The sequence below is a fragment of the Aptenodytes patagonicus genome, chromosome 13, assembly GCF_965638725.1.
Source record: "Aptenodytes patagonicus chromosome 13, bAptPat1.pri.cur, whole genome shotgun sequence".
Lineage (NCBI taxonomy): Eukaryota > Metazoa > Chordata > Aves > Sphenisciformes > Spheniscidae > Aptenodytes > Aptenodytes patagonicus.
The window spans coordinates 4999444-5027311 of record NC_134961.1 but is presented as its reverse complement, the minus strand read 5'-3'; the positions used below and the strand labels follow the sequence as shown (position 1 = coordinate 5027311).

Sequence of the window (27868 nt, the reverse complement as noted above, 5' to 3'; positions counted from 1 at the left end):
TACTGCTCCCGGCTTCCCCCGCGGCACCGCCGCCGTTTCCTGGGTGGGGCGGCGCAGCCCGCGCTCTCTCATTGGGCGCTATGGGAATGGGCGAGGCCGTGAGCCAATCGCTGCCGAGCTCCGGCGGGCAGCCCCGCGGAGGCTGCCCAATGAGGGGCGGCGGAGGGCGGGCCGCGAGGGCGGTGGCGGCAGCGGCGGGCGGCCGAGCCTCGCGCGCTCCCCGGGCCCGGCCCTCGCGCCCTCCATGGCGGCCGCTGCCCGCGACCCCCTCTCCGCCGCCGGCCTTGACGAGGCGGACGAGGCGGTCCGGGGCACGTGTGAGGACGCGTCCGTCTGCAAACGGTAGCGGCGCCTGGGGAGGGGAGGGGAGCGGTGGGGCGGAGGTGGGGCGGAGGTGGGCCGGGCCCCTCCGGCCTTCCCCCGCGCCGGGCCGCGGCCCTGGGGCGGTGCTGGCGGGGGCGAGGGCAGGCAGAGCGGGCGGGGAGGTGGCGAAGCACGGCCCGGCCCCTGGGAAGCCGGGCTGGAGGAGAGGGGGAAGAGCCCCCTCTTTTCCCGGGTGCCTCTGCGCCCGGCGGTGCCGGTGTCCTTTGTCTGCACCGAGGCCGGCAGCGTAACCCGGGGCCCGGGCGGCTGCGAGGGCCGGCTGGCCCGGGCAACACGGACGAAGCTGTACGGCCGTGTAGCAAGCTAGGCTGTGTAGGGGAGAATAAACTCTGAAACACGGTCAGAGCTCCCCTGCGAACGGGCGGGGGTTTGCTCTGAAGGTGCTTTTCCCTTGGACCGACAGCTTTAGTCCTCAGCTTTGCCATAAACTTTCCCGGTCCTGTTACTAAACACCTGCCCAATTTTCAGCTTGGGGTTTGTTTATAGAACAGCGTACAGGGATAGCTAGAATTATACCGTCTAATAGTGGGGATCAGAAATTTCAGTGCTGTTCGGTATCTCAGGAGAAAACGTCTTGGTATGTTTTAGAATTCTTTGCTCCTCCTCTGGAGGATGGGTGCTGGGAGGGCGATGAGTTTTGTTGCCCTGCTGTGCATGGGCGTGGATTTAACTTCTGTTATTGCTGGCTTTTTGTTCTCTCCCTTTGTTATTGGTGTAGCAGCAAATCGTCGGGTGGTTGAGTTTGGTTTTGAGAGTTTACCTTTTCAAATCAGTTGTAAAACTAGTGAGTTCTATTGGAATAGAATAGCGCTGTCGTCTGCGTTAAAGTGATACGTAGAAGCGCTGGAATAAGTGCAAACAGCTCGTAGCGTAATGACGTATAGAAGTAAGGCATGCTTTGTGGGCAGTCTGAGGAGCTTTAGCCAGACAATTCCTCTGTTTGCTGGGTCCTCGAGGAGGAAATATTTGAGATTAGGGTCTTCGCTTGCAGAAGTTCATCAAATAGTGCAGAGGCCTTTAAAAAGATCCTTGTTTAATATGGCAAGAGCCAACATTTTTTACTAGACTTTCTATAGCTTCTTAATTGAAATAGTTTCGCACGTTCAACAGGGTTTTTAAACTTTGTCTGCGTGTACACGCCCAGGTCAGAGAGTGACCTTTTCAGCTTGTGTGTCTTACAGGGTAAATCTTGGTGGCCTTATTTCATAATGCTCTTATTTTTTTTTCCTTCCGCTGGACAGGTTTGCTGTGAGTGTTGGCTACTGGAAGGACCCTTACATCCAGTATTTTGTGAGACAAGCCAAAGAGAGAAAAGCGCCTGAAATCAACAGAGGCAAGTTGGCATGTGCACTTGAATGAAGACAGTGCAAACGCGTTCTTAACTGGTCTTGAAGAGCACCTGACAAAACCTCCATATACTGGGTATTATGGAGTGCAGGAAATACGTAAAAGAATGAGACAAGTTTTCTTCACGCTAATAATTCCATACTGTATCTGATCCTTTAGATATTATTCTTTAAATCAAAACTCTTATCCTTTGCTTTCTGTATTCTGAATGGAATGTCTCTGTGTCTCAGCATGCAGTACTCTCTACAAAGCAGTCAAAAATGTTGATTTGACCCAGGACAGCAGGGTATGTCAGCTCTGGTCTCTGCAAAAGTGTGCGCACCAGCTAGAATTATTCTGCTCAGTTTGAGGTGAAACTTGACTAAAACTTTTATTTACCCAAGGAATCCTGTTTTATCAGTGCATCAGGTTTTGTTAGTAATAAAAAAACCCTTAGGTATCTTTAAAAGAGTGCATTATTCTTCCTAAGAAACACAAATTTTTAAATAGACTACCTAAAAATCTTAATGAGTGTTAAACATCAAGTATTATATTAAAATAATAATTAAAAACAAATTTTTTTTTTTGTTGTTAACAGGCTATTATGCTCGTGTTCATGGAGTCAGTTATCTGATTAAAGCTTTTCTAAAGAAGACAGAATGCAACTGTCAAATTGTTAATCTTGGTGCTGGCATGGATACCCTGTTCTGGAGATTAAAGGTAATGACAGCTGAGAGAAACGAACTTGGCTGAAGGCAAAGGTTTGTGTGGACATTTGAAGCGCTCTTCTGCGAGGGCTTATCGGTGCTGCGTTCTGTGGTACAACGTGGAGGGGTGCAGCGAGGCTGACTGCCCTGGCTGGTTTGCCTCAGTTCTCAGCTTGCTTAGAATTAGTTTAGGTACCTTTAAACCTCAGTGCCCAGGAGGGGCTGCGGTTCTCACTGGCTTTTACCAAAAAGTGTGTGACACGAAGCTGGCCTCTAGTGGACTTTCAGGAACAGAGTTTGAACTCCACATTCTGCTGTCCCCTTTAAGCCTTAAGATTTCACTTTTTTTATCCTATATTGAAACAGGAATAAGGTACCAAAGTACAGGATTGTACAGACTCTGTTTACATGTTTCTGAATTATTTATATAAATGTGAGTTTATAGATGTAAATATATATGCCTGTCTGTATGCATGTCATTCATAAAAATTCAGATTATTCAGATATTATATGATAGTATCATTCTGAGTGAACACACCTCTAATTCATCTTGTCTTCTCATTAGCATTTACATTTGTAAATTTGGTTTCTGGAAGAAAGCCCAAGGAGGCCAGTCGCATTTTGCTTGGTCACAATTCATAGACTGTTTAGAATAGTTTAGGTTGGAAAAGACCTTTAGGATCATCGAGTCCAACCGTTAACCTAGCACTGCCAAGTCCACCACTAAAATAATGAATTTTTTCTGAGATGTGAAGCTTTTTTCTTCCCTGCATTCTTATGAAAACTATGTCAATACACAGTTTTATTAACTTCCCCATAACAGTGATTTTAAAAGCTAAAGCGGGGCCTGTAATTCCAATTATTTCTCCTTGTAAAGAGCAGGCGTGGTATAATTAACGTACAGAAGGTGGGGCCCAGTTAACCGAGCGCTTCAGTGTTCTGACTACTGATTTAATCTACTGTTCAGAAATTCATGAGGTTGACAAGCTAGAACTAGCAGTACGTATCCATCACAAAAGGATTGCTGCATAGGGAGAAACTTGGTACAGCTTATCTATCGGGGTGCCAGATAGTGACAATATGAAATGAAGAGGTTTCCCCCTTTTTTGTGTGGTAGAGGAATACTGATGCGCTTGTAGTCAGGCTGTGGGTTTGAGGACAGATTGTGGAACGTTGTGTAAACCTGTGCAAAATGTTCCCGATTCCTTTCTTAGAAGAATGTACTGAGGATGCATGGTAAATGTTGTAATAGTTTCCTGTTGCTGTGCTCTTCTAGATGCTGATAATGCATTGTTGGCATATATGTTTCAGTGACCTAGTGTCTAGGATTGCCGCATTACGTAAAATGTTAAATAATTTCCTTAATGCCTAGCGGACATTCTAATGTCTCTCAACTGTTTTTGTTGTTTTGGGGTTTTTTAAGCTGTGGGACATTAAGTTATACTACTGTTACAAATGCCAGTGTAAACTAAAACAAAACTGTTTAGGACTTAAGTTTATATCTTCTTGTCATGTGCATGTGAAACTTGAATGTCCCTAATTCTAGAGTCTGACTCCGATTTTCAGGATGAAAATCTTCTCCCTAGAAAATATTTTGAAGTGGATTTTCCAATGATAGTCGCAAGAAAAATACATAATATCAAGTAAGTATAATGCTTATGTTTAGCTATGTGAAACTGAATGTAATTCAGCAAAATGTCATAAATTGCAAGCTACAATTATTTCCTCTCTCTTCTGAGAAACTCTTCATGCTCTAGGATTTAGAATAAAGGTTTCGTTATGCAGGCAAGTCGTACATGTGACTGTGCAGCCAGTATTCCAAATTGGAGAAGTTGGTATGTGGAAGCTTTAGGGAGGCAAGCAGACTTTATTCTTAATTATGTAAAACATAATGGGCAGAGGAAGCCTCACGATGATTAGAGGCAATTAAGTCTAATCTTACTATTGAAGACAGTAGTAAATTCCCAGACTTGCGTGTTCAGTTGGAGAGGTAGGATGGCTGGTACTATACATGAATATTCTGTTTGAATGGATGCATTAAGGCTTATGGAGGATACCTGGGGAGAGCGTCTGGATTTCTCTTGAAAGATTACCTCAAAACTTAAGGGACGTTTGGTATAAAACTCAACTGCAACTTATGACTAAGTCTAACTTGCAAACGTTTTTATTTCCAGTAGAGGGCAGAGGTATTCTCTTGTCTGTTTTTAACACACACACACACACACACACACACATATATATATGTTAAAAAAAAATAAAATTGTAAGCACACTGTTAAACAAGCTTAACTGCTCAGAGATGCTTCTTCCTTCTTCCCACAGATCAAAACCTCCCCTGTCAAAACCAATTATGGAATCCCATTCAGGGGACTCTCTTCTAATAGGTGAGTCATCTTAAAAATAAGTCAGCAATGTACTGCAGCACTTTTAAAACTTTTCTGATCATTTTGTTCTGCTATGTGGGCAGGCTTTTAATGTTTGAAACACTGTTTGGACAGAGAATTGGGAGGGAAAAGAGGCTTTTTCTTTTTCTCTTACAGACTCCTGCCCATTTGTTCTGTCATGTTAGAAACGTCTTCTCTTGAAGTGGTTTTATTCTGCCAGAAAGTTGTTGGGTTTTTTCTTTTTCTCTGGTATGTAGCTTAAGTTACGTTTTCTTTTCTGTCACAGAAAAGGAAAAATGCTACTGATAGTCATGTATACTGGATTAAAATAGCTATTGAGTGTTTTCCTCTATCTTCTTTTTTGTCTCATTAAGAGCACAAGCCTTTACATTTAGCGGAGTCTTCACAGAAGAAATGCAGCCTGCAAAGTCCATTCTCGGGAGCCAGTGCCGTTTGTTACGTTTAGTATTAAGAGGATTTTAGATTCAGGTGGTGTTGTGTGGTTGTACTGTCTTGGCTTATAGCCTCATTATGTTTGTGGCAGGATTGTAATTCAAAAAACTCTGTACTTGTGGAAGAAAAAACTGGGTTCCATTGAGTAATGTTTTCAGCACCCGAATAGCAGATACCGCACTATAGTAGCTGCTTTGGACCCTTTAGGAGGAACAGTAGTTACCTGCATCGACGCTACCAGCTAATTTGTGTTAGCAGATGTGACCCTAAAACAGAGCTGGCGGTGTTTTGTGTTCCCTGATGTGATTACATCTATAGGTGCTTTTAATAAGCGCAATTCTAGCTAAGGATCTGGAGGGCTTGAAAGGGCCCTCCAAAGAGTAAGGGAGAGTGCAAAGGGTGAGGAGTTGTGGTCGTGCTGCCAGTAGGTGCTTCACCCCAAGCCTCTTTTAGTGCTTTAACTTGGATCAGAGTACTGCCACACACTGACTTGACTGTGCATATTTATGCATATTATGCACATTTTATTGCTGCATATTAGAGGGTCTTAACTTACCAACCTTTTAGATGTCATTTGTATGGCAGAATTCTCCATTGTACATTCACGTCTCAAAAGATGAAAGCCCATTGCCCCATCTCAGCAAAAGGGCTCCTAAGTACCACTGTGTTTCAGCTAGGAGACCTTCTTATAACGTATCTCTTATATACAGTGAGATATGCTGCATAAGCACCGTTAAAAAGGCATTAATACAAGGTCAGTCAGAAGGGTTTGATTGTATTTGTGTTACTGAACAACTGTACATACATCTAGTACAGTAAAACAACTGCAAAGTTAGCAAGTTGCAGCAGTGTACTGTAATCAAAAGCCCCTAATGAGCAAGTCCCAGCAGTCAACAGCAATTAATGTATCACTGTTTGAATGTATTGGAGTGTCTTATTTCTCTAAGGCTGTTTCTCTTGTTCCTTCTCAGTGCTGGGTTTTAAATACTTTAGAGTAGCCATTTTACTGTAACCCAGCTGATGTAGGCTCTACTACCCTGAGATCTTTGGGATGTAGCATAATGTCCAGATATTTGGAGATGGTGGAAGTCTGTTGTGGAATCTCAGTTTGAACTGGCACTCGATAACCACAGGTCAGTTTGAGTGAAATCCATGTGGGAACTCTCATTTAAGGACATATTAATGGCACTGCTTCATGTGGAAGTGCCACCAGAAGAGGCTGTGGACTAAGTAGACAAATCAAACAGTCAGATGAATAGAGATTTCTTGCAGATCTAAAGGAACTCGACAATGAATTCGCTCAGCTACTAACTGGTGTATACCCTCTCATTTTAAAACTGTCTTAGTACCTGAGAACTGGAAGGTGGCGGCTGTGACTCAAATGGGCTCCAGGAGAAATCCAGGGAACTACAAGTCAGTAGGACTGATGTCTCTACTGGACAAATTAGTAGAAACTCTAACAGACAGACTTAGTGGAACACAGGAATAATGTAATTGTTGAGAAAGAGTCTACATGGCTTTTGTAAAGGTAAGTTACGCCTCACAAACCTATTGGAGTTCTCTATAGGAGTCAACAGGTATCTTGGAAAAGGACATCCAATTAATACAGTGCTTGAATTTAAAAAATGTGTCTTGGCAGTGTCCCTTACCAAAGTTTGCCAAAGAAATTGCACAGTTGTTGTGGGGGGAAGGACTGGTTCTCATATGGATAAAGAGCTGGGGATGGAGGGTAGGCATATGTTGTTAATTTTCATTATGGAGGGAGATGGAGATCTGTGCTTAGTGATATGTTGTTGTTCAACACTAAGAAATGATTGGGAAAATAGAGTGACTAGTAAGTGGCAGCTTGTTGGCAAGTCCAAACTCTTCAGAGTGGTAAAGAACTGTAGAAGAATCTTGTGAAATCAGTGACTTGGTGATAAATTCAATGCGGATTAATATAAAGTGATCCACATGGGTGGAAAAAGTAGTTTGTGCCTCACATGTAAACGATAGGCAGCTGGTTGATTATTGCTACTGGCGTACAAGATCTGAGTATTATAATAAATAGATATATGAAAACATTGGCTCAGTAATGGTCCAGAAATCCAAATCAAATGTAAGGATTCTTAGAAAAAAAGATAGAAAACAACATAGATGCCAGTATTAGTAGTACATGTTTGCCCTCTTTTTGTCTTTTCCCTAGGTAGCTGCTGTTGGCATCTGTGAGAGGCAGGATACCATACTAGGGGGACCTTTGGTCTGACCTGATACAGCTGTTAGACTAATGCAATGTTCTGGGAATACCACCTGTCATAGGGATTGTAGTGGGGCAGCATGAAGCAGCATTTCCAGGTAGGGAAATGTTACTCATTTATGTGGTTTTCGGGGTGGGGATATGGAGCAGGATTTTAGAATCTTGGGGAGGGAGGTTGTCCTGTCCTGTCGTCCCTGGCCCTGCGCCTCCCCCCCCTAAAAAAAAAAAATCAGTTCCACACTGCTGTCTCATGTATACCAGGAATAATTTGTTTAGATGCTTTGGAATTTGATTTTTGAGTTGCTGTAATATCGATTGACATGACTCTTGTTCTCTTACTGCTTTCCTTCTCACACTAAATGTTTTCATTTCATGAAGCTGGTGCTAATAGACAACTTTATCAAAGCTAGTGCTAATAGACAACTTTATCAGCTTCGGGGCAACATCTTCTTTCTCCTTCCCCTTTAGACAAAGCAATGACAGCACGGCTTGCAATTCAAGTATAGATATTTGTGGCCTCTGCCCTTGAATGCAGCAAGATGACACTTGTCATTGAACAGCTTTGCTGTTTCCTAGGGAATGTTGGATCTCCAGGGGAAAGCAGTGAATTCGTGCAGTAATTTGTCATTGCTGTGGCAATATCGGGTTAAACTGTTTTCAAAGTTCAGAGGTGCTATCTGGTTTATGATGCAGTTGCTAGTGTTGGGAAGTTAGTACTCTGCTACCTTGCCAGTGCAAATTACACTTCAGTGAACTATTACCTTTCAGTGCCACTCATGCACTTTCTGGCCCTGTCTAGTCCAGCTTTGGGAGTTGGTTGTTTTAACTTCCTTTTCTCTACGTTTCCAAACTTGCTTGTGACCAAATGCAGACGTCAGGGTTGTTGCCGTCTTGGTGACTTGCATGCCTTACGTTGGGGAGGATCCTGTGCTTGCAAGACAAACTAAATTTCCTTGTGTTTTGACATGTACCCTGTTCTCATGTCGTAGATGTAAACAACCTGAGCAAAACCAATACTGTGTCATGCCTGTGAGCCTGCAGAATAGGTTGTATGGGCTGGTTGTTTGTAAAGCTGCCAAAGATACCTTAGGATGAAAATCCTAATGAAATCAGTTTGAGTCAATAGTATCCTGCATGCTGTCTCTTGGAAAGCCTCCAGGAAATAGTTTCACTAATCTGAGAAGAGAGTAAGAAAAGAAAACTCTGAATTCTTGTAGCAGAGGAAACACTGCGCTTCGTGCGTTTGTGATTCTGTAATGCTGCTTCAGCAGACGGATTAAGGTGGTGGATGAGTACCTGGGGACCACTGTAAAACAGATCATTTACTTGCTGGTAGCATGTTTCTGTGAAGAAAAATTTTATTGCAGTGAGGTCAAAAGGCAACTAGAAGTGACTCCTGCTACCATTCCGTTACTGTAATGATGTCTAAATTCGAACCACTTATATTGTTACTTCTGTGCCAAAAGTCATGGAAAATATACATACAAGTGGTACGATCAGAACAAAACGTTCTCTGTTGCATTATGCATGGATAACAGAAGCGTGCATCTAGGCTGAGAGTCTGTGTTGGGTACATGGGGTGGGCTGGAGTGATGGAGGTCGTTTTCTTTCTCTCCCCTCTCTCCTCCCTTGTATTTCTCAAATGAAATCTGAATCTGGTATTCCTCAAACCTTCATTTCAGACAAATACAAGAGAGAAATTTTGTACGTAACTGACTATGCTGAGTGTGAGCATCACAAAGAAAACCGTGTGGTAGCTCCGTGTTCTAGAAAAGAACATCATGACCAAACAACTTTGCTAAAAACATGAAATACTGGCCTCTGGGTGGGAATTAGTGCTTGGAATATGGGATTTTCAATGGATTAAGCCACCAAGTGTTGCTGGCTATGCCAGCATTAGGACAGCTGGCCTGAGTCACAACAAGGTGGCCCTGTGTATTTGAAAACTGCCACCGAGTTCTGTATTAGTGCAGTGTGGGTGGTGTTTTCTGGCCCGGCCAGAAGGGAAGGCAGCAGCGCTCCTGGCAGCAGCAGAGATCTGATGGAGCGTGCAGGGCTCTCGTCTGCGGGGAGGTCACTGTGGCAGACACCTTCGGAAGAGTGAGACTACAGTAAGGAAAAAAAGTAGGGTTTTTTTAACACCAAAAAATTTGATTCAGTTAAAAGAAACTTCTTGTTCATAAGAAGAAATCAATGGAGACCATGTGACTGTGCTACCGAGCTGACACTTGCTTTTTCTTTTTCATCTGCTCTGTGGATAGGCAGGTATTGTAAAATACATTTGCACCAACGCTGCTCAGTCAGGGTGGCAGCATATTTGCAAATTTTCATACTTAGAGCATCAAACTCTGCAATAAAGTAGAAATTGGTGCCAGACCATGAACTAGCAGCACATTCTTTTCTGGGGTGTTTATGGCCGTACTTTGACTTTTAGCCTCCAGGCTGGGAACAGTGGCAATCCCAGCTATCATCAGCTGCCATTGCCTTGCAGTAAGTGAGTGTCTGCTATCTGAGTGTGGGGTGATGGAGCAGTTGTCAGTCTGATTTTAAAATTTTGAAGTTGTTTGCCTAGTTAAGTATGATCTCTTCATCCCTTTGACTTTATATATAAAAGGAATTTTTAATGCCATGTATAGGCCAAAGGTGGAAGCTAGCAGAAAATCTTACAAGGAAGTTTGGAAGAGGCTTAACTTAAACTCCTTGCTCTTGCTTTTTTTCCTTTTGCCTCTCTTTTTGCATTTTAAAATTGACTAGTGTAAATTTCATATTTTTCCCTAAGATTTCTTTCAAGGTAAAAGTATTGATCATAAATGCTGAAATATATGAATTATGGAGATATTTAATGAGGTGCTTTCAGATATGTTTAAAATGTACAATTTTTAGCAATTGTATCAGCTTGTGTGTAATGTGTGTGCAGCTCTGCCTCGGTACTATCTGTGGTTGTGTTTGCCAACAACCATCAATGGAGAGTCGAGGGAAGTTGGCAGGAAAATGTGTGGAGGAACAAGTACGTTCTGTTTGAATGGACCAAAGGAGAACCAGGCAGCCTGGATGCTGGAAATGGGAGTAAAGTGATTGCATTTGGAGTAAAAGGCTTTTGAAGAGAGGAAGACAATCCATTCCTCATCAGTTTTCTTGGCCTTTTAAAAGTTTCTGCTGCAAGGGGTCCTGTATTAAGGCATTAAGTATACTTGGCTTTAAGGTTTAAGGAATATTACCAGTGAGCCAAATCACCCTTAAAGAAACCTGTTCTAGTTTGCTGTTTGGTTTTTTTCCCAGAAGATAACTTGGAATAACCAGGTTATGGCTAGATGGCTGCTTACTTTCACTTGCCCGCAACCCACATCTCCGAAAACAACTGCGCTGGGCTGCACTGAGGATCGCCCAGGTTGCTTCCTTTGGCCATCCCCTCTCCCACCATGTCAAGGCGTAACAGGAATTGTGGGGTTTGTTCATGCGTTTACAAGCTTATTAAAAACAACGTTAGTAATTTTGATTGCTGAAATTTGAACCGTTGTGAAGGACAGTTTTCTAACGTAAGGTTTGAGAGGTTTTGCTCTCTCCTGCTCTTCAGTGATAGAAATGCTTGAATCAACATGGTGTGAGCATTTATTCTCGCCTCTGGTGAAGTGTTTGTACTACTTCCGATACCGGATCACTTAAAAATTTCTGTAGTTTATTTCTGGTTATAATTAACATACCAGTATGTCCAAGTCAATGAAGCTGGACAAGAAGATTGCATTAATTTCATACTAATTGTGGTGACTGACGCTTACTGTGCTGTATCTCCGGACAGCAAACCAATCACTATATAAATACTTTCCTGTGTGTGGTGGGGTTTTTTTGTGTGGCTCTTTTTGATGCCATTATCATGGCCTTGATATAATAACTTAAATAGAAGGGTGTGGGAAGTAGTAAAGCTATTACAGAACATGCACGTGGAAAAAAGCCTCGACTCAAAATGTTGAATCATTTGCTGCACAACTTTTTTTTTTTCCTTCTTTCTTTTTTCTTTTTTTTTCGTGTAACTCTCTGCATGAACTGTTCTGGTTTCTGTATCTGTTCAGAAATGTTGTTGGAAAGACAGCTGTTGTCACTTGCTAGTGCCATTTTCAAACAGTTGGTCACTTGAAAACTAAACGGAGGTACATCTTCCAGAATGTTTGAAGCACTGCTTAATTTAATAAGTTGCCTTTTTTTTCCCCCTCTCCTGAAATGGAAAACCCCTTTCATCCTGTCTCTTCAGCCACTTGGCTTCCCTTTCTCTCTTCACCTAGCCCTTGACATCTGCTCCCGTATTACCATTCAGGAGCTGTGTCTGTCTGCAGCAGGATCCCAAATGGAGCTCTGGAGTGCCAGAGCTTGCTACTGCAGACGGGTATTGACTGGCCATTACAAGACCACTTTAAACTCTCACTCTGGGTTTTTTCACTATTTAGCTTACTTATTTTACTGCTTGCTCTGTCACACTCGTATGGTAAGAGGGGAAAATTATGTGCTATTCTGTCCTCATGACTTCACTCTAGTAAAGCTAAAGCGTGAAAGAGCAATCTGATATATTCCCGCAGAACTTTACGTCTTTAAGTGGGTTTGATACTGTACTTGTAAAATGCTTTTTATGGGGACTGGGCTCATCTGGTTGAATTGATTGCAACTGGTTGTCAGAATTACTGACAGCAAGATGCTTGTGTTGCTGCTGGCTTCCTTACAGTTTTGCTAGTATGGCAAAGTGTCTTTGACTTTAGTATTAGTTCCTCCTTCACGTTGGAAAGCATTTACAGGAGCTTGCTGCCTGTTGTATCCCAGGGCGAATATTTGTTTCTCAGAATACCTTTTCTAATTTGACTCTACACTTAAATACCATCACTAGATCATACGAAGAGGCTAAATGATAACTTTTTTTGGCCCCTAAATCTGTGTCTGATACCCATATATATTATACAGCTATATGTATTGTTAATTTATATAGCTATATCTATTGTTAATATTTGGAACATTGTTACTCTTAACTTAGTTTTTCAGAAATTGATGCACTTTTTTTTTTATGTAGTCCCTTATGTACATACATAAGGGACATATGTTGGGTCATCTAAAAAGATTCTCCAAACAAAACAAAAACCCCTGCCTTTAATCTTCACATTTTTCTTCTCTCTGCATTCCTTGAAACCATGGTAACGGATGGGATAATCTATCTGCATTAGGGTGGCTGCAGAGTGAAAGAGTAGTATTGTTGTAGAGTCTGATGCTAATATATCACCATCTGTAAACCACAACAATCAGGTGTAAGGGAAATTAATGTTTTAAAAGGAAGAGTTTGCTGTTAATTGTTAGGTATAACAGATCAAACTTGGACTTCAAATTCATATGTTCCTGTGTATTTTTTTTTTAATTTATAATTTCAGCTTCACTCTTATTTGTAACCGTTAGTCTCTCAAAATTTTAAACTTGCAGATTCTCACAGCCTAGACTCCAGTCGATATTCCATAGTAGGAGCAGATCTCCGTTTCTCATCAGATCTGGAGGAAAAGCTAAAGAAACACAACCTGGATATACAGTAAGATTAATTTTTTTTAATAATTATTTTTTTGATGAGGGCTTGTGGAAGCGTACTGGTGAGAGTAACGTCAGGCTTGGGCATACAGCATCTGCATCCAGTGCTCATTATGCTATTTCCATGGTTACCTTTTCCTGAGCCCTTTGAGCAGAAGGAATTCTTCAGACACCTCATGCAGCCTCACTGAGCCAAGCAGGCTGGCATTGCCGTGACTGCTCGGTAGTTCCAAGTCTGAAGCAAGGTTGTTCCTTGCACAGTCTATTCTGCAAACTGCGTTTTCGTCCTTCCTGAGAAGACCAAACATTACAGAACTATTTGCTTCTTGGTCTTAAAATGCTGGGGGGAATGAAGTCTGGCTTTCTGTGAATGTGTTTCTGGTGGTTGGTTCTCTTTGGGTACGTGATCCTTTCGCACAAGTTAAAGCTCTTGTTGCAGGGCAGGCAGCTGTAATTCCTTCTCGATTCCTCCCCCATCCCTTGCCCTGGAGGGGATGAGTTCCCGCAGCAGCCATTTTCTGCCTCAGAGCTCATACGAGTTTTCTTTCTCTACTTCATGAATTTAACTCTTTTAGAGATTTCTAAAAGAGTTACCCCTTGCTTGAATTTGGTTGAAATTTAGTTAATAGAATCATAAGTTATTCAAGGGGAATCTCTAAACTAGAGATGTCTCAAAATGTCATAAATTGCGTTTTTTTAAGAGTTGGTTCAGTTACATTTAGTTTTAATGCTGACTGATGTGCAGTACCTAGATCAGTGAACATCTTCCACCCCTGTTGTAATGGCTGCGAGAGTCAAGATTTCTGGGAGCTTAGCTGGTAAAATGAAGAATAACTCTGTCAATGTTAAATTATTTCAGAGTTTTATCTTTGTAATTATTTTCTATTGCCTCCACTTAAACCCCCTATTGTTCCCTAGACCTTTTGGTAAAGTGATTGCCATGGAGTCCTTGGAGAACTTAGCTCTGGAAGTTAATATCTGGGATTTTATTGTTCAAGCGTTAGGCTTCTGGAGGGGGCAGGATTTAAGATTTAGAGTGGATGATGGACGTACCTTTCAAATATAAGATATATAAATAGCGGCTATCTGGCTGGGTGGGAGAGAGCATATGGGTAAGCAGAATGCATCAAATTGCCATTTAAATCTTTACACTTCCATCTTCTGAAATCTTGCCTTGCTTGCCTACATTGCTGCTCCTTGTGGAATTTCTCCTGCTTCTAGTGACTTTTCTTTTTCCTGTTCATTCTAGCAATTAAAAGAAAACTCTATAATTCGAAGGAAAATTAACTCGTGTAGATGTCTATTTTTGTTTTTTTGTGGATGGAGGGGGAAGAGGCAACGTGCAAACTATAGATTGCATTTTGTTAGATAATAATATGTGAAGCTTGTTTCACAGATATTGAACAAATTTGTCTAATTAAAATTCTTCTTAGAACTTTTTTAAAAGAGAGAACTTTTTTTTCCCCAATTTGTATTTTATTCCTAATTTTACCAATCTCTAAAAGAATGCGGATTGTATATATAGGGTACAATTCTTCTGCAAGATGAATTTTAGTATGCACTTCAGTTCATGCTATCACAGTTCAGAGAAGACTTACAGAATACACATTCTTCTCTGTTCATAGTATGGCTGCCTTAGGGGAGATTGTTTCCTCATTATCTCTCTTTTGTAACCATGGGAGTCCCCTGTCGACCGCCGGAAAACCCAGTTCTAGTCAACTTGATGAAGTGATTTCATTCAGTCTTAAATGTCTAGTTCATAAAAAGGGTAGCTCTTCTAAGAATTTTTGGGGACATGAAATTACTTGCTTGCTAATAATTCTTTACAGATTTTTCTTGTTCTTTTGCTAGAAATAGTTCTCTTGTTTTTTTTGTTTTAAAGTTTGCCAACACTTCTGGTAGCGGAGTGTGTTCTGGTTTACATGACACCGCAGCAATCTGCAAATCTTTTAAAGTGGGCAGCAAGCACTTTTCCAGTGGCGATGTTTATAAATTACGAGCAGGTAAAACAAAAATGTCATTTTTAGACCTGCATTATTGTCATAAAAATTGCTCTCAGAAGTGGGAGTTCTGCTTGTAAAATAAGAGTGGGCCATATACTTTTGTACAGACAGCAGTTTCTGCTGAATTTCTTTAGTAACGTGTTTGATTTTGTAGATTTGTTAGCTCATTGTAAAGAATATGTAGCTATTCTGAAAGACAATTGCTGGACTATATTGAACCAAAAGAACTGAGGCTTAATCCATATGTGGAGAAAACTACAGAATATTGGTTTAGATAAGACAGAGGAAAAAGAAATTATGCCGAATGTTGGAAATGAGCATATAACATTATGTAATTACCTCTCTGTGTTCTTTGACAAAGTGGAGCAAAAATCACATCAGCATGAACTTGGCTTCTCTGTATGGAAGTAAAATGCTGCCTCGGGGGAACTGAGTGGCTCCAGGAATTAGTAACAGGATCGTCCAAGCTGTAAACCACTGCTAGAGAGCTGAACCAAGTTGCTGACAACTTAAAGCAGAGTCAGTTTTCAGTGCCCAGTGCAGAGTCCCTGTCTCTCCAAAGGCAGTAGCATTGTCACCATTAAACTGGCGCTCAACTTGTAAACGTGAGGTAGCTGAGGAGGTTGTGGCAGTGGGAAATGAGACCTGGTATAAGAATATGTGAAACTTACTTTAGTGTTATCCTGTACATTTTATGACACAGACAATTCAAGAGTTTAACCAAGTTACTGCTTTTCACTGCGATTACATTCTTTTCGGAAGGGGGAACACTTTTGTCTCATTCTCTACCTGAGGTGAATATGACGGACCGGTTTGGACAGATCATGATTGAGAACTTGCAGAGACGACAGTGTAACCTGGCTGGAGTGGAAGTTTGCAGATCCTTGGACTCTCAGGTAAAGGGGCGCAGAGCTCTGGGTGTGTTTGATATTAAACTTAATTAACCTGCCTGCAAGTTCTGCCTCTGTGTGTGCACTGTAAGGCTCAGAGCAGTGACCAAAGCAGGTTTGGGGGGGCAGCTGCTACCTACTGAAACTCTTTCCTATCCGTGTTACAGTGGTTCTCTGTTATCAATGCCATGGTTGATCGATATCACTTAGTTTCAGTAGTTGTACAAAAACCGCAGTAGATCGGAGCACAGCTCCATCTATCCCACTGTCCTTTCTGCGCAGAGGTTATCAGCAGATGCTTAGAAAAGAGTGTAAGAGCTCTTCAAAGAACAGGTCAAGCAGATGGCCTACCAAATCCTTAGGGGGAAAAACTGTTCTCTGGTATTTTTCCTCGAGTCCTCTGAAAACTGTGCTGCTTGTTTATTTTACAGAGGGAAAGACTGCTGTTAAATGGCTGGGAAACTGCACGTGCCATTGATATGATGAAAGTGTACAGCTTTTTGCCACAGGCTGATGTCAAAAGGTATTACTGATAGCTTGCTTGCGGCCAAAAGTCATCTTCAGATGCCATTTCCAAGGTGGTTCATCTCAATATGTAGTATGGGATCCCCTAGTATAACAGAGAGGAGGCTGCGTGCAGATGCTAGCTAGGTAGACAGAAAGTGTCTGAGTCTGAAGCTCTGCAGAGCCTTAAAGATAATGCCTGGAGCAGCATTAATGATCCAGAGGGTTATTGCTGCCAGAAGTAGACTGGCAGTGGTGATGATTTATTTGGGTGCGATATAAAGCATCTCATGACAGAAATTTGCAGATAAAAGATGCTACAGAAATGCTGTGTTGAGTTTTTACAGTACCTCAGATGTTTCTTGTGAACATCCAGCCTCCACAATACTAGATGGGTGGAGCGGAATTATAAAATACACTCAGAACAGGCAGCCACTTTTCATGTCCCCAAGGGCGATGACATCCAGGTGTTTGCTCCAGTCTTATAGGCCTAGGTAAGATTACTTACCCATTTGCTTTTTTACTACAAGTGGGTGGAAAATGGCCAGTCCTGTTCTTCCCTCCCTTCTTCCTTGGTAGCGTATTTAGGTAATGAGCCAACGCAGGGCAGTAATTTAGTGCTATGACCTATTGTACTATGCAAGCAAAGAGCGAGAGAGAGGAGAAGTGTGCCCAACAGCATGGCCTGACTCTCTCTCAACAGACTGAGAGACAGTCTTCCATTCATATCATGCTCATGAGCTAGACTGCTGGGTCTGTAGACAGAGCTTAGTACATAGAGGGTATAACTAAAGGCTGTTAGTAATCTGCATGGATTTTGTTAATTTTTTTGTATTAAAGAAAAGCTAAAAAAGGGGAAACTTTTTAATGAGTAACTTCTTAGGTATATAGTATGAAGTGTGAATTGCTGTGAGTCATTCATTAACTATAGTTTGAATTAGCTGAACAAGTTACCTTGGTCAAAATAAGTATTCACATATGGGGATTTCTCAAACCATGGAACTGAACAGGTGAGACTGAAAATCATAGGTTGTTTAAATAGGAACGATGACTCTGTGATTGTACCATATGGCACTTGTGGAGAGACATAGCTTGTACTTTTTTTGCAGCGTTTTTGACTACCTTAGATCTGTTCAGCTCCTTCCACTTGTTCCAAATGCCAAGATATGGGTTACGTAAACTCTGTCCTTCAATATTAATGAGGCAAATAATGCTTTCTATTTATAAAAATCTTTCAAAAAGTGTTCCTCTGCAGCACTTGCACATCTGTGAGTGTATTTAGGAACTTTTGCCCCTCAGCGTCTTTTGATCCTCAGTAGCAGCCCTTCCAAATATTTAGCACAGAAAATAAACACTCGGATATTCAAGTAATCTAGAGTGAGAGAGAGGAATGTGCCAGGTTAAATTTTTTAAAGCAAGCACAGCTTGGGATAAGTTCTCCTATTTGTTTGGTGAAAGACATTCAAAGATCTTACTTTAAGAATCCTAGGTAGGAACAATTTTAGGAAAAAAATCCTCAGATCTTATATGTACCATTTGGTTTGTGCTTCATCATGAGCTCATGTGGGAGAGTTGTTAGAAGCTGCACTGGTGTACCCATCACTCTTCCAAGACATAATATGGACTTGTTGTGATTGTCTGGAGAAAATACTATCTTCAACTGTTGGCTGTAATCCTTTGATAAAGATAAATCTCCTTCCATTAGGCTGTACTATTGTGTCTACTTAAATCCAGCAAGACCAGATACGTGCAGTAAAAGGGGTTAGAAGAGAAATACTGGTATTTGTGAGAAGTTACACAGATTAGTCCTGGAACATGAAATTCCAGGGATGAGAAGTTGAAAACATCTTGTGGGTCACTTGTTTCATACCTTGAAAACAAAGGCTAGGAGTAGTGGTGGTATCTTCATTATGGACAAATACCTCTATTAATTTACCAGAAAGGTAACTGCCTTATTGGCTGTAGTTTTCACTCCTATGGAGTGAGAAAGAGTACATCAAAAACTGTACTGAGACTCCAGTTTGAATCACAGTTTTTCTTTTATCCTACAGAATAGAAGGACTTGAATTCCTAGATGAAAAGGAACTGTTTGAACAACTGATGCAGCACTACTGCATCTGCTGGGCTTCAAAGGACAGCAGTAATCTGGGTAATGTTCTCCAACACCTAGGAGGTGACCCTTCACATTGAGATCTTATGTGGAAAGACTGAGGCTATATACACCAGATGTATGATAGAAGTATCCTGTAGCAGGAATGGGGTCTGCTTCCCTGTCGTTGTTGGGGCTGTGAACACCTCTCAGGTGGTGTCTTGTGACTGTTTCTCCACAGCCTTTTAATGGCATCTGAATTTCCCAAGAGGAAGCCTGTCCAGTACAGGGGAGTTAGAATTTTTACACTGAAAGATGCCGTATGGGTTACTTTAAATAACTGCCTGCTTTATACTACCAGTGCTAATTGAAAGGTTTACAAATCCTATGCACGTAAAGTGCCATATGGGCACATGGTATATGAAATCACAGTGTCCTGACAACATAAAAATAAATTTGCATTACTTAGCCCAGTCGTCTTCTGCACCGTCCCCATTTACATCCATCTGAGACTTAAGTTTTCCACGCTACTTTCTCCTGGGGGGAAAAATTCCCTTTGAAGTTAACTCTTCTAAATGTTCCTTTTGTTCTTAAAATTCTGTCTCTCCTAGACTGGAATTTCTTTGAAACAGAGAGACTTGATTTATGCTTTATGTAGCATTATGTATGTTGCTGCTGCTTAAGAAATAATAAAATAAAAGGAATTATGGTTTGGGTGACGGATGGATGTCTACAGCCATTATTTGTCCAAATTAGAAAGACAGCTCTGTTGCAGATGCAGTTTATCTCTACTTCTGTCTGCAATTTCAGGGACTTCAGTCTTTCCAGAAAAGTTCTCTGCCTGCCAGTTGATATCTTTTTCCTCCCCTTCTCCTTCTCTGCCCTTCTCTTGCTCCTGACAAAGTAGTATTTAAGAACAAATTTTATTTGCTGTTCCTTAGCAAATGTGAATAGATGGAATCTCTGCTGAAGTTGTGCAGCCAGACTGAGTAGCAAAGCATCTGATACAGCTGGTGAAACTAGATCATCAATACCCTGTTGCTGCTGCGGTAACAGAGATGCTAGCTTGTGATGTCTGCTGACCCGAATCCTACAATTTCGACAGTTTTGAGCTGCAGAAATGCACATTTTCCATTTGATTTTTTATGACTAAAAAGTGATGGCTAATACAGAACTTATTTCTAGAGGAGCTAAGGCCAAAAAGTTCCCCTGTTCATAGTAGCCAGTATTCCTGGGATCTCCAGCATTATTCTTTGCTGTTATTAGAGAAGTATTTAGGAAAATTTTGGGTACTGAAGTTAAGCGACGCAGCATATCTTAGAAGTCAAAAAAGACAAATCCCAAAGGAGATAATCAGATGTCTAATGCATGGATATGCCTTAATACAAAGGAGTTTTTCTTTATCCAGAGTGAATTTACTGCCATCATTAATGGTACTTTTCCTCAGCTTTCTCTTTTTAATTTCCTGGGCAGATCCTTAGTTCAGCAGCAGCCTCTGTGTTGTTCCTTCTGCCATGAATAACTTCAGTACTCCTTCAGATTGGCTTATTCAAATTAATTAGGGTTAAAAAAGTACAGATCAACATGTTTCCTAATTTCCTTTCCTGCCACTAAATCCTTTACATTTAAGTTTAAAAAAAAAAAATTTTCAAAGCATCCTTCTTCCTGTGTCTAACTGTCCTAATAGTAGTGAAGTACAGGTAGTATAAGAATAAACACTTGTTTCTCCCCCCCATCCCCCTTTCTTTTCAAATAGGTCTTGCAAACATCACATTCTAATGTATTTGCTCGAGGGAAGCCGCGGGCCCAGAAGCCACAGCGACTGCCTTCTACTTGAGACAAGATCACAGAAGTGATGGGACTTTGCATGTGCCAACTTCAGTCTGCGCATCTGTGTAAGCGGCGCCAGTACAGAAAGCAGTGGGTGCTGCCGATGTCGACTGTCCTGTTGGCTTTTGGTAGTTTTAATGAATCTTTTTTGCCCATTGTGAGCAATTGTTAGGAGGCAAGACTCACCTCCCATTCCCAGATACATAATGACGGACTTTCATAAGATGTCAGTAATTCCTGTTTAAAAGCTTGCCTTCCTTAGTTTAAAACTGAAAGTAAAGTGTTCTTGGATTACATGATTTTCCTCTTTTGTCTTTTTGTGGATGTGTAAAATGTATTTGTGACAGGAAGCTGGAAAAACAATGCTGGTGAGCTGCATTATTGGATATCTTTGCACTGTGCACGGCTGATCACGAAGGTTAAGTTTTGTTAATTTTCATTCTGTTCAGGTTAAATTTATGAAGTGTCACCATGTTAGCTTTCTCCCGGCTTTTACTGTTGCTACAAGGCTGTCACTGTACTAGGTATGTTCTTGTAGGGGAAGGGTGAAAGAAGGAGGGCTGTGATTCTTGTTCAGTGATGTACAAGAAACTGGGTGATGTTAAAGCAGACTTTATTTAACTGGGAAGGGCTTAGCTTGGCAGTTCAGCACTGGGATGGTAAAGGTAAGAAATAAATTAATCTAAATTTGCACTGCTCTGGTAGTATCTTTACACCAGTTTCTCATTCTTCTTTCTTTCCCCTTAAAAGAAACAAACAAAATCCCAACAGCAACAAAAGACCTTGCCCTGTTGTTTGAAATTGAATCTTGCAACCTTCCTATGAGAAAAATAATAAATGTTTAGTATTTATAATTTGACTAGTGTCTTACTCATTAGAAATTACCTATTTATATCTGATTTAGTGACTACGTTTTTCCTCCCTCACCAAGAGTATTTTTTTTAAAGCAGTTGCAAGCATAAGCAACCATTTTTGTACTGTATGTGACTTTCTGTACCGTAAGAATACCTGGCTTTGGAAATAGTTGACGTGGGCTTGGATTGGATTTGTAAGGAAGGAGATTATTGAGATACCAGAAAAAGTAAACAGTTCTTAGAAGTGACAGTCATAATTTCAGAGGAACAGAAGTAGTAAAAAGAAATGGCCATCCCTTCACTGCCCTCCTCCCTCTCAGTCACCGATTTTAGTCACTGGTAGCTACAGGCCACCTCCTGTTATGTTTGTGTCAAGCTGATTTCTTAGATGACGAGGCATAGAAATACAATATTTGGTTAATGCTCTGCTCGGTCTTTGCAAAGTGCTTGCAGAGCGCTCTGCCCTCAAAGGGAAGGGATGGACTCTTTGTGCAGTTACAAAAGGAGCTTATAACCTTTGCTTCCTAGATAACAATATCAATGGTATGCTTATGCCTGCACGTTTTAGACGTTTGAGCTTAGCTGTACCCCTCTTCTATTCAGAGGCACGTGCAAGCTGTGTCTGCATTAGCGTTGACCCTTTCTCTCTGCAGATGCAGGAGACCAGAAGGGCACGTCTCATTTTTTCACCTTACCATCAAAGTTCCTTCTTGAGCACAGCAGCTGTAACCAGGGACTGTAGGGTTTGCCACTGGGTGGTTTCCCACAGCAGTTGCCTGCTGTCCAGATGGGGAGGTAGACTTGCTGATGAGCCTTTCTGCTTCTTGGGAAGCAGGGGCAGTTAGCCTGCTGTATTTAATGGTCTGCAGCTTCTGGGTTTTGCCTTCTGGTTTCACACTGTTGTTACTTAGATTTTTTGAATATTTTTTCATTCCCACTGTGCAATTGCTATGTCTTACCCTAACATGAACCCAAGCAGCTAAATTCAACAAGGATCTATGAATCTCTTAATTAGACCTCTGAATCCTTCAAACTTAGTGCCTAGCTAAACATAGCATTTATGCCAGAGACCTGGAAGAAGAAAAAAGCATCATGCCTCCTTGCCCATCTTCAGTGTACAGTCTCTCCTGAGTTAACCTGCGTAGCTGTGTAAGGAGTAGGTATTCAGCTGGCATAAAGAGGAATACCAGTATGCAATTACTTTCTTGGTGTCTGCCCCTTCAGAGGGTCAGTGCAAGAAACACCTCTAAAGATTCGGAACCTTAGGTTTGAGCAAAGAACTCTCTGATAACTGCCAGAAGACACGAGTATCAGGGTCACAGGGGGCAAAATTATATGGCTAAAACTTAATTTGAAACACTGCCAGTGCAGGTTTATATCTGCAGTCCCTATTCAGAGCATAAAAATTGAAAAGGTTCCTTATAGAAACATACGTTTGTCCTCACTCTGTACCGTCCTGGTTTTGTTTAGGAGGCAGAGCTTGACAACTGAAAGGGCTTGTGAACTTTAATGTGACACTGACAAAATGGCAACGGTCTCTTCCTAGGCTGAGACAGGGGCTTGAGAAAAGGTAAAACAATTCAAGAATCTCAGTCAGTTCTGCTATATTTGCAACACTTTTTTCTCCTCTTTTGCTGTTAGTCACGATCAGTTGGAACAGCAGGTTTTTATTATGGATGTGCTGTCCATGAAACCAGCCTAAGTTTTGATGGAAAGATGGGTCTGATTCTACTGACTGAGCCACAGTCTAGTAAAAGTTTACTTCTCAGTTCTGCTAACATGGTTTCATGCTGCCCAGAAGCTTGGTTATTGATATCTAAAGCATGGTTACTCTGAAAATGTACTTATTTTAACTTCTTTGCTAGTCCAGGCCTTGAGCCGTCTGAAATTGTGATGGCTTTATAACACATGGTCTCTTAACTGACAGTTGGTTTGGACCGGGTTGTTGTTGGGTTTTGGTTTGTTTGTTTGCTTGTTTTCTTTGTTGCTGTTCTACATTTGAGGAGAAATGAAATAACTTTCTAAAAGAACTACTATATTACAGCTGCATATTTAGTTGGGATTCTGAGGTGCTTGTCTCGCCTCCATGCCCCTTCGCCCCCACCCAGCCCTTTTCCTTTACCCAAAGGCTATTTTCCCAAGTCTAAATCCTGATAAGTCTTTTATTTGGATGCTGCCATCTTCAAACTGTTCTGGACTTCATCAGTACTGCATCTTGGATCATGCTGTGGACCATTAAGTTGCTTTTCTTGCTTTTAATGAGCTTATAGCATACGAGGGCCTCCCACCTGCAGATGCTGTGACTCACATGAGAGCTTTACTCCTGTGGGGTGTGTGCGCTGTCTTGCAAACTCATCTCGATCAAAGATGAGATGTTATGAAAGCATGACTAGAGGTTGGGCACTTGATTGGTTTGTTTCCATTTTTAAGAAACAGTACGGTGTTCCTGAGATGGACAACAGCAAATGTTTGACTTCTTCCTCCTTCAGAGTGGACTGTGGCACTTGGGGAATGTGGTTGAGACCTGTTGTTCTACCAGCTGGTGCTGTGTTTGAGATTCCTTGTGCTTCAGGTGAACTGAGATAATGGAATTTGATGCTTGTATTTAATCAGCAGAATCGGTGTCGTTTGGGAGCAGGCTTGTACCTGCTCCGTCCTCGCAGTGTGCGTTAACCCTATTGTAGAGGCATTTCCATCGTTTGAAAACGAGCCACACTAAATCTGCATCCCTGCGGATGGCTGGCAGGGGATCCTGTTGGAACAAAGCGTGGTGGTGACTGCTGTGCCATTGCTTTCCAGCCACCTGGAGTCGGATCTCGCCTCCCTTCCAGCCTCATCGCATATGTAGCTGTCCTTGAATCTCTCTGATCTCTCAAAATTCTCATTCTAGCCTGTATAAAAGCTAGTTCCTACTTTCTTCTGTATTCATATCGATGCAATTTTCCTCCTTGTGGTTTATGGAGTGAGAACTTACTAATGGATGACTAACCTCTCGGTATTGGAGACTCCTCGGTACGGCTTTGACAAGATATCTGATTCTGCCTGCAGTACTCTTTGATGTTCTCCTCCTTGATCTCTGTCCACAAACGGCTCTGATCTGACTTGCTGGCATTAGCATTACCTGTGTTGGGTGCTGCACAAGCACCCAGTGTGAGATGGTGTCTATCCTGAAAGACCTCTTGATTTGAATTAACGTGCAAGAAGTATCTGAAATAGCTGAGTCAAAGGTGCTTAAATATGAAGATGGGGGAAACGAGACAACGTGTAGTGTCACAAATCTGCTTATAGCTACATTTGACGGGTTACCTGACAGTTAATATGTCTGTTAGTAAGAATCAGGAATTAAAAAAAAAAAAACAAAACCAAACCAAAGAAACCAAAAGCCCTATAATACCCTCTGCACTGCAGGAGTCTTCTTGCACAGTGACTAATGCTTGCTCTGTGGCAGCAAGACTATCCTGCTGATTTCTTTTGAATAAAATGAATGAATACATAGTAGCATAAAAGCCTGTACTATCAATTTAACTTTGGCAAGACCCCTTTTGAGAGCATGTTCCTTGAGCCTCTTGTAAAATATCTTTATGAGTGGGAGCCAAGCTGAAGTCTTACCTGCTCTGGAACAAACAAATCTGTTCCCTTTGAACTGGTCGACATCTAAGATGCAACCACTGAGCTGTTGCATTTTTCATATAAACAGGCTTTGAATGTGGCTCGCTACAGGAGACGGTCGTGTGCCCTATCAGTCAGTCTTTTTTGTCATCTTCTTTGTCATAGTTCAGTCCTCTCGGTGTTTGGAAATGATGTCTGCTAGCATGAGGCAGATATTGGTGGAATTTCTGCTCATCAATTTCTATTTTAGGTCCCTGTATAAATTGTTCATCTGAGGGAAGCACTGAAGAACGCGGCATAGGAGTAGAGCTGGTGCCGTGGGATGAAAGGCACGATGGTGCCCTGTTCGATCTTCGTCTAGATGAGTCTGACTTTCCATCTTGCAGCTGTTCAGCTGAACGGTTCAGCATCCAGCTAGGAGAAGGGAAATCATTCCTGCAAGAATTCTTCCAAGAGTCTCTTCTAGCTCGGTTGCCGACAGTGGTGAAGCAAGCAGGTCACCTTGTGCTTCAGGGTTGCAAGAGGATCAAAGGAATTTGTGATACCTCGGGAGCTCGTGGGGGGAGGACGGCTGTAGGCAGTCTAGCTCTCATGATTATGCTAACTAAAATAAATAAATCTTTCACCTCTCTTCGGGGAATATTTGGGTTTGGAGAGTGCCTGGCTCTGCTGAGACAACGCTACTTTGCCGGAAAGCCACTAGCTGAAAAAGGCTGAGAAACGTTTTCTAGCCAGGAGAGATGGCCTTTGCCTTCTGCTGCTACTTGCTGTGGTAGCGTGACTCTGCTTGTCAGCTGTGGCTCCCTTGAGCTGCACGGTGAACCTCTGCCTCTCTTTTCTGCTCCCACCCCAGCCTTTTGCCCGGGTTATTGGTACTGACAGTACAACAAAGTTCATCCCTGCAAATGGTTTGTTTAAAGGAGGGGAGAAAAAAAAAAAATCATTTAAGCTTGAGTGAACTGCAAGGCGACAGTCAGCTGCATCGCTCGGTTGTTCCCTTTGCAACCCCCTGCCCCGCTGGCAGCTTCCCCTGATGCTTGGAGGGTTTTGCCTGGCCCTGCCTGCAGGAGCTCGCCGCTGGTGTCTGCGGTGGAGTCGCTGCCTGCGGCTCTTGGTGCTGGCTGAAGAGGCGGAGAGCCAGACCTGGCTGGTACCTGCCCCTAGATAAAGGCACTTCGCTGTCATCTTTGCCACTGGGATATCTCATATCGGCCCTGAATTTAGCTCTGGTCTCCGTGTCATAGCCACACCTGTGCCATTTTGTTGAAGATCACTTAAAAGTACTTGAAATAGTTTCCTTTTTCCTATGGAATATAGTTTCTATGTCTGTAAATGTAGTAACAGCAGGAGATTTGATGTCATTGATAGGAAAAGTTCTCCTGCAAGTCTCTTATGGGGAGGAGCCTGTGATGTTCCTCACCCTGTTGCTAATGGGTTGTGGAGCATCTGAAAAGTTGCATCTCCCCCCTGTCCTCCTGCTCTGTTTCGACTGCAGGGTGGGTAGTCGGGCTGTCCTTCCCATGTGCCGTGCATTCGGAGAGGGTGGGTGACACGGGACCTCCAGTGAGGACGACAGCCAGGCTTTGAAAGGAGACTGACCTGGCAGCCCCGGGTCTGGGCTGCGGGGCGCGTGGTGGGGGTGAAGGTCCTGCCGAAGGAGCTCTACCAGGGAACGTGGGTAGCAGGAAGGGGCAGCCAGAGGAATTGTGTCTGGTCATACTCGCTGATCGTGAAGCAAAATCCTGTTAATCCTCTTTCCTTCTCCCTGTGTCTGTGGTTGTGAAGCATTTGCACAACGAGGATGCTGAGTCCAGTTGCCATGGCAAACCGAGGGAGTGGGAGCACATGGTCCTTGCCTGCCTTTGAGATGCCTGTCACAAATTGTTCCCGACAGGTACAAGAAAATCCTCCTATCTGCTCCATGCTGCGTCCTGGATATTGATCCTCGCTCTGTCCAAGCTTCAACCACAGTTTAGGTGATTACGCCTTACTGTGCCTGTCTTCCATCCACATTACCCATGCCTGAGCATTGCCTACTCACTCTTAAAAGATGCATAAAAGAAGTCCCCTTCTAGAAAATTAAATTATTTAGTTCCTTACAGGGATTATCGAGCTCTAGGAACTGAATGAAAAGCAGTTGTTAGCTTAGCACGTAGCATTTCAAGCTTCTCTGTAGAGTTACCAGTTCCTCATTTCGTGCTTACAAGATTTTTCAGGTCTCTGTGCTGCTGGGGCAGAAACGCTCCGTTGTAGTCGGCCTTACAGGATATTCGCAGAGAGCCGAGTGTTAGGTAATTGCAGAGAAGATGTGCACGTGCGTATGCTGCATGGGACTAGGAGCATCCGTCCCTTCTTTGAGAGCTTAGTGGATTTTGATGTTAAATACCAGAATTAAGGTCTAAGCGTGGCTTCATCCTGCTGGTTGTTTTCCCTTCTCAAAAACCAGTCTACTCTGTATATGCAGAACTGACCCAAATCTGTCCCTGGTTTCCAACAGACAACGTTAAGTCTGTATTAAGAACCCTTGGAAATTTCCATCTGCACTGGAGCGTTACGGTAGCAATTTGAAGTAAAGCTATTACACAATATAGGATCTATAAATGGGCAGAGGTCAGCTAACCTGTGTTACTGCTATGAGCTGCAAATAATTCTGCAAGTTCTCATTCAATCACAGTTGTGTAATCATTAAGACTATCAGTCTCCAAGATAAATACTGTAAAGATAAGGCAGTGTCAAATGAGTTGCCTTTGCCTTCCTCACTGCTTTTCGAAAGAGCTGACCGTGGATGCTGGCTATGCTGGGGTCTTTCCTTGCAGCAACACCACTGTGCAGCACCGAAATACTTTGTTGATAACGTTTTTATAGACACGCAGTCAGAAGTCTGTCCTATAAAAGGTACCTGCAGTGATTCAACAGACTCCACATGTGCTCAAGGCCTGCCCTTAAGCATTGTTAAATGTTAATGGCACTTGAGCACGTCCTTAAGTGTCTGCTTAAGTGCTTTTTTGAGTTTGGGTGGCTTGAGTTCGGTGCGAAGGTTCTTATGGAAA

At 42.3% G+C, this 27868-nt stretch overlaps 1 protein-coding gene across 1 annotated transcript; it reads left to right on the top strand.

The window, feature by feature from the left end:
• The first annotated feature begins 208 nt into the window (after positions 1-208).
• On the top strand, positions 209-21209 carry LCMT1 (leucine carboxyl methyltransferase 1). Its single transcript, XM_076351051.1, has 11 exons — positions 209-342; positions 1626-1717; positions 2309-2430; positions 3984-4060; positions 4739-4800; positions 12941-13043; positions 14922-15042; positions 15837-15938; positions 16364-16455; positions 18488-18585; positions 20282-21209. Exons 1-11 carry the CDS (start codon positions 245-247, stop codon positions 20302-20304), a joined length of 990 nt encoding a protein of 329 aa, XP_076207166.1. The 5' UTR covers positions 209-244; the 3' UTR covers positions 20305-21209.
• The last annotated feature ends 6659 nt before the right edge of the window (positions 21210-27868 follow it).

What these genes read in the sequence shown, in the direction of transcription:
- LCMT1 (XM_076351051.1), top strand. Translation starts at nt 245, where the DNA reads ATGGCGGCCGCTGCCCGCGACCCCCTCTCCGCCGCCGGCCTTGACGAG. An exon ending in AGCGCCTGAAATCAACAGAG is followed by an intron (nt 1,718 to 2,308) that starts GCAAGTTGGCAT and finishes TGTTGTTAACAG; the next exon opens with GCTATTATGCTCGTGTTCAT. An exon ending in CCACAGGCTGATGTCAAAAG is followed by an intron (nt 16,456 to 18,487) that starts GTATTACTGATA and finishes TTTATCCTACAG; the next exon opens with AATAGAAGGACTTGAATTCC.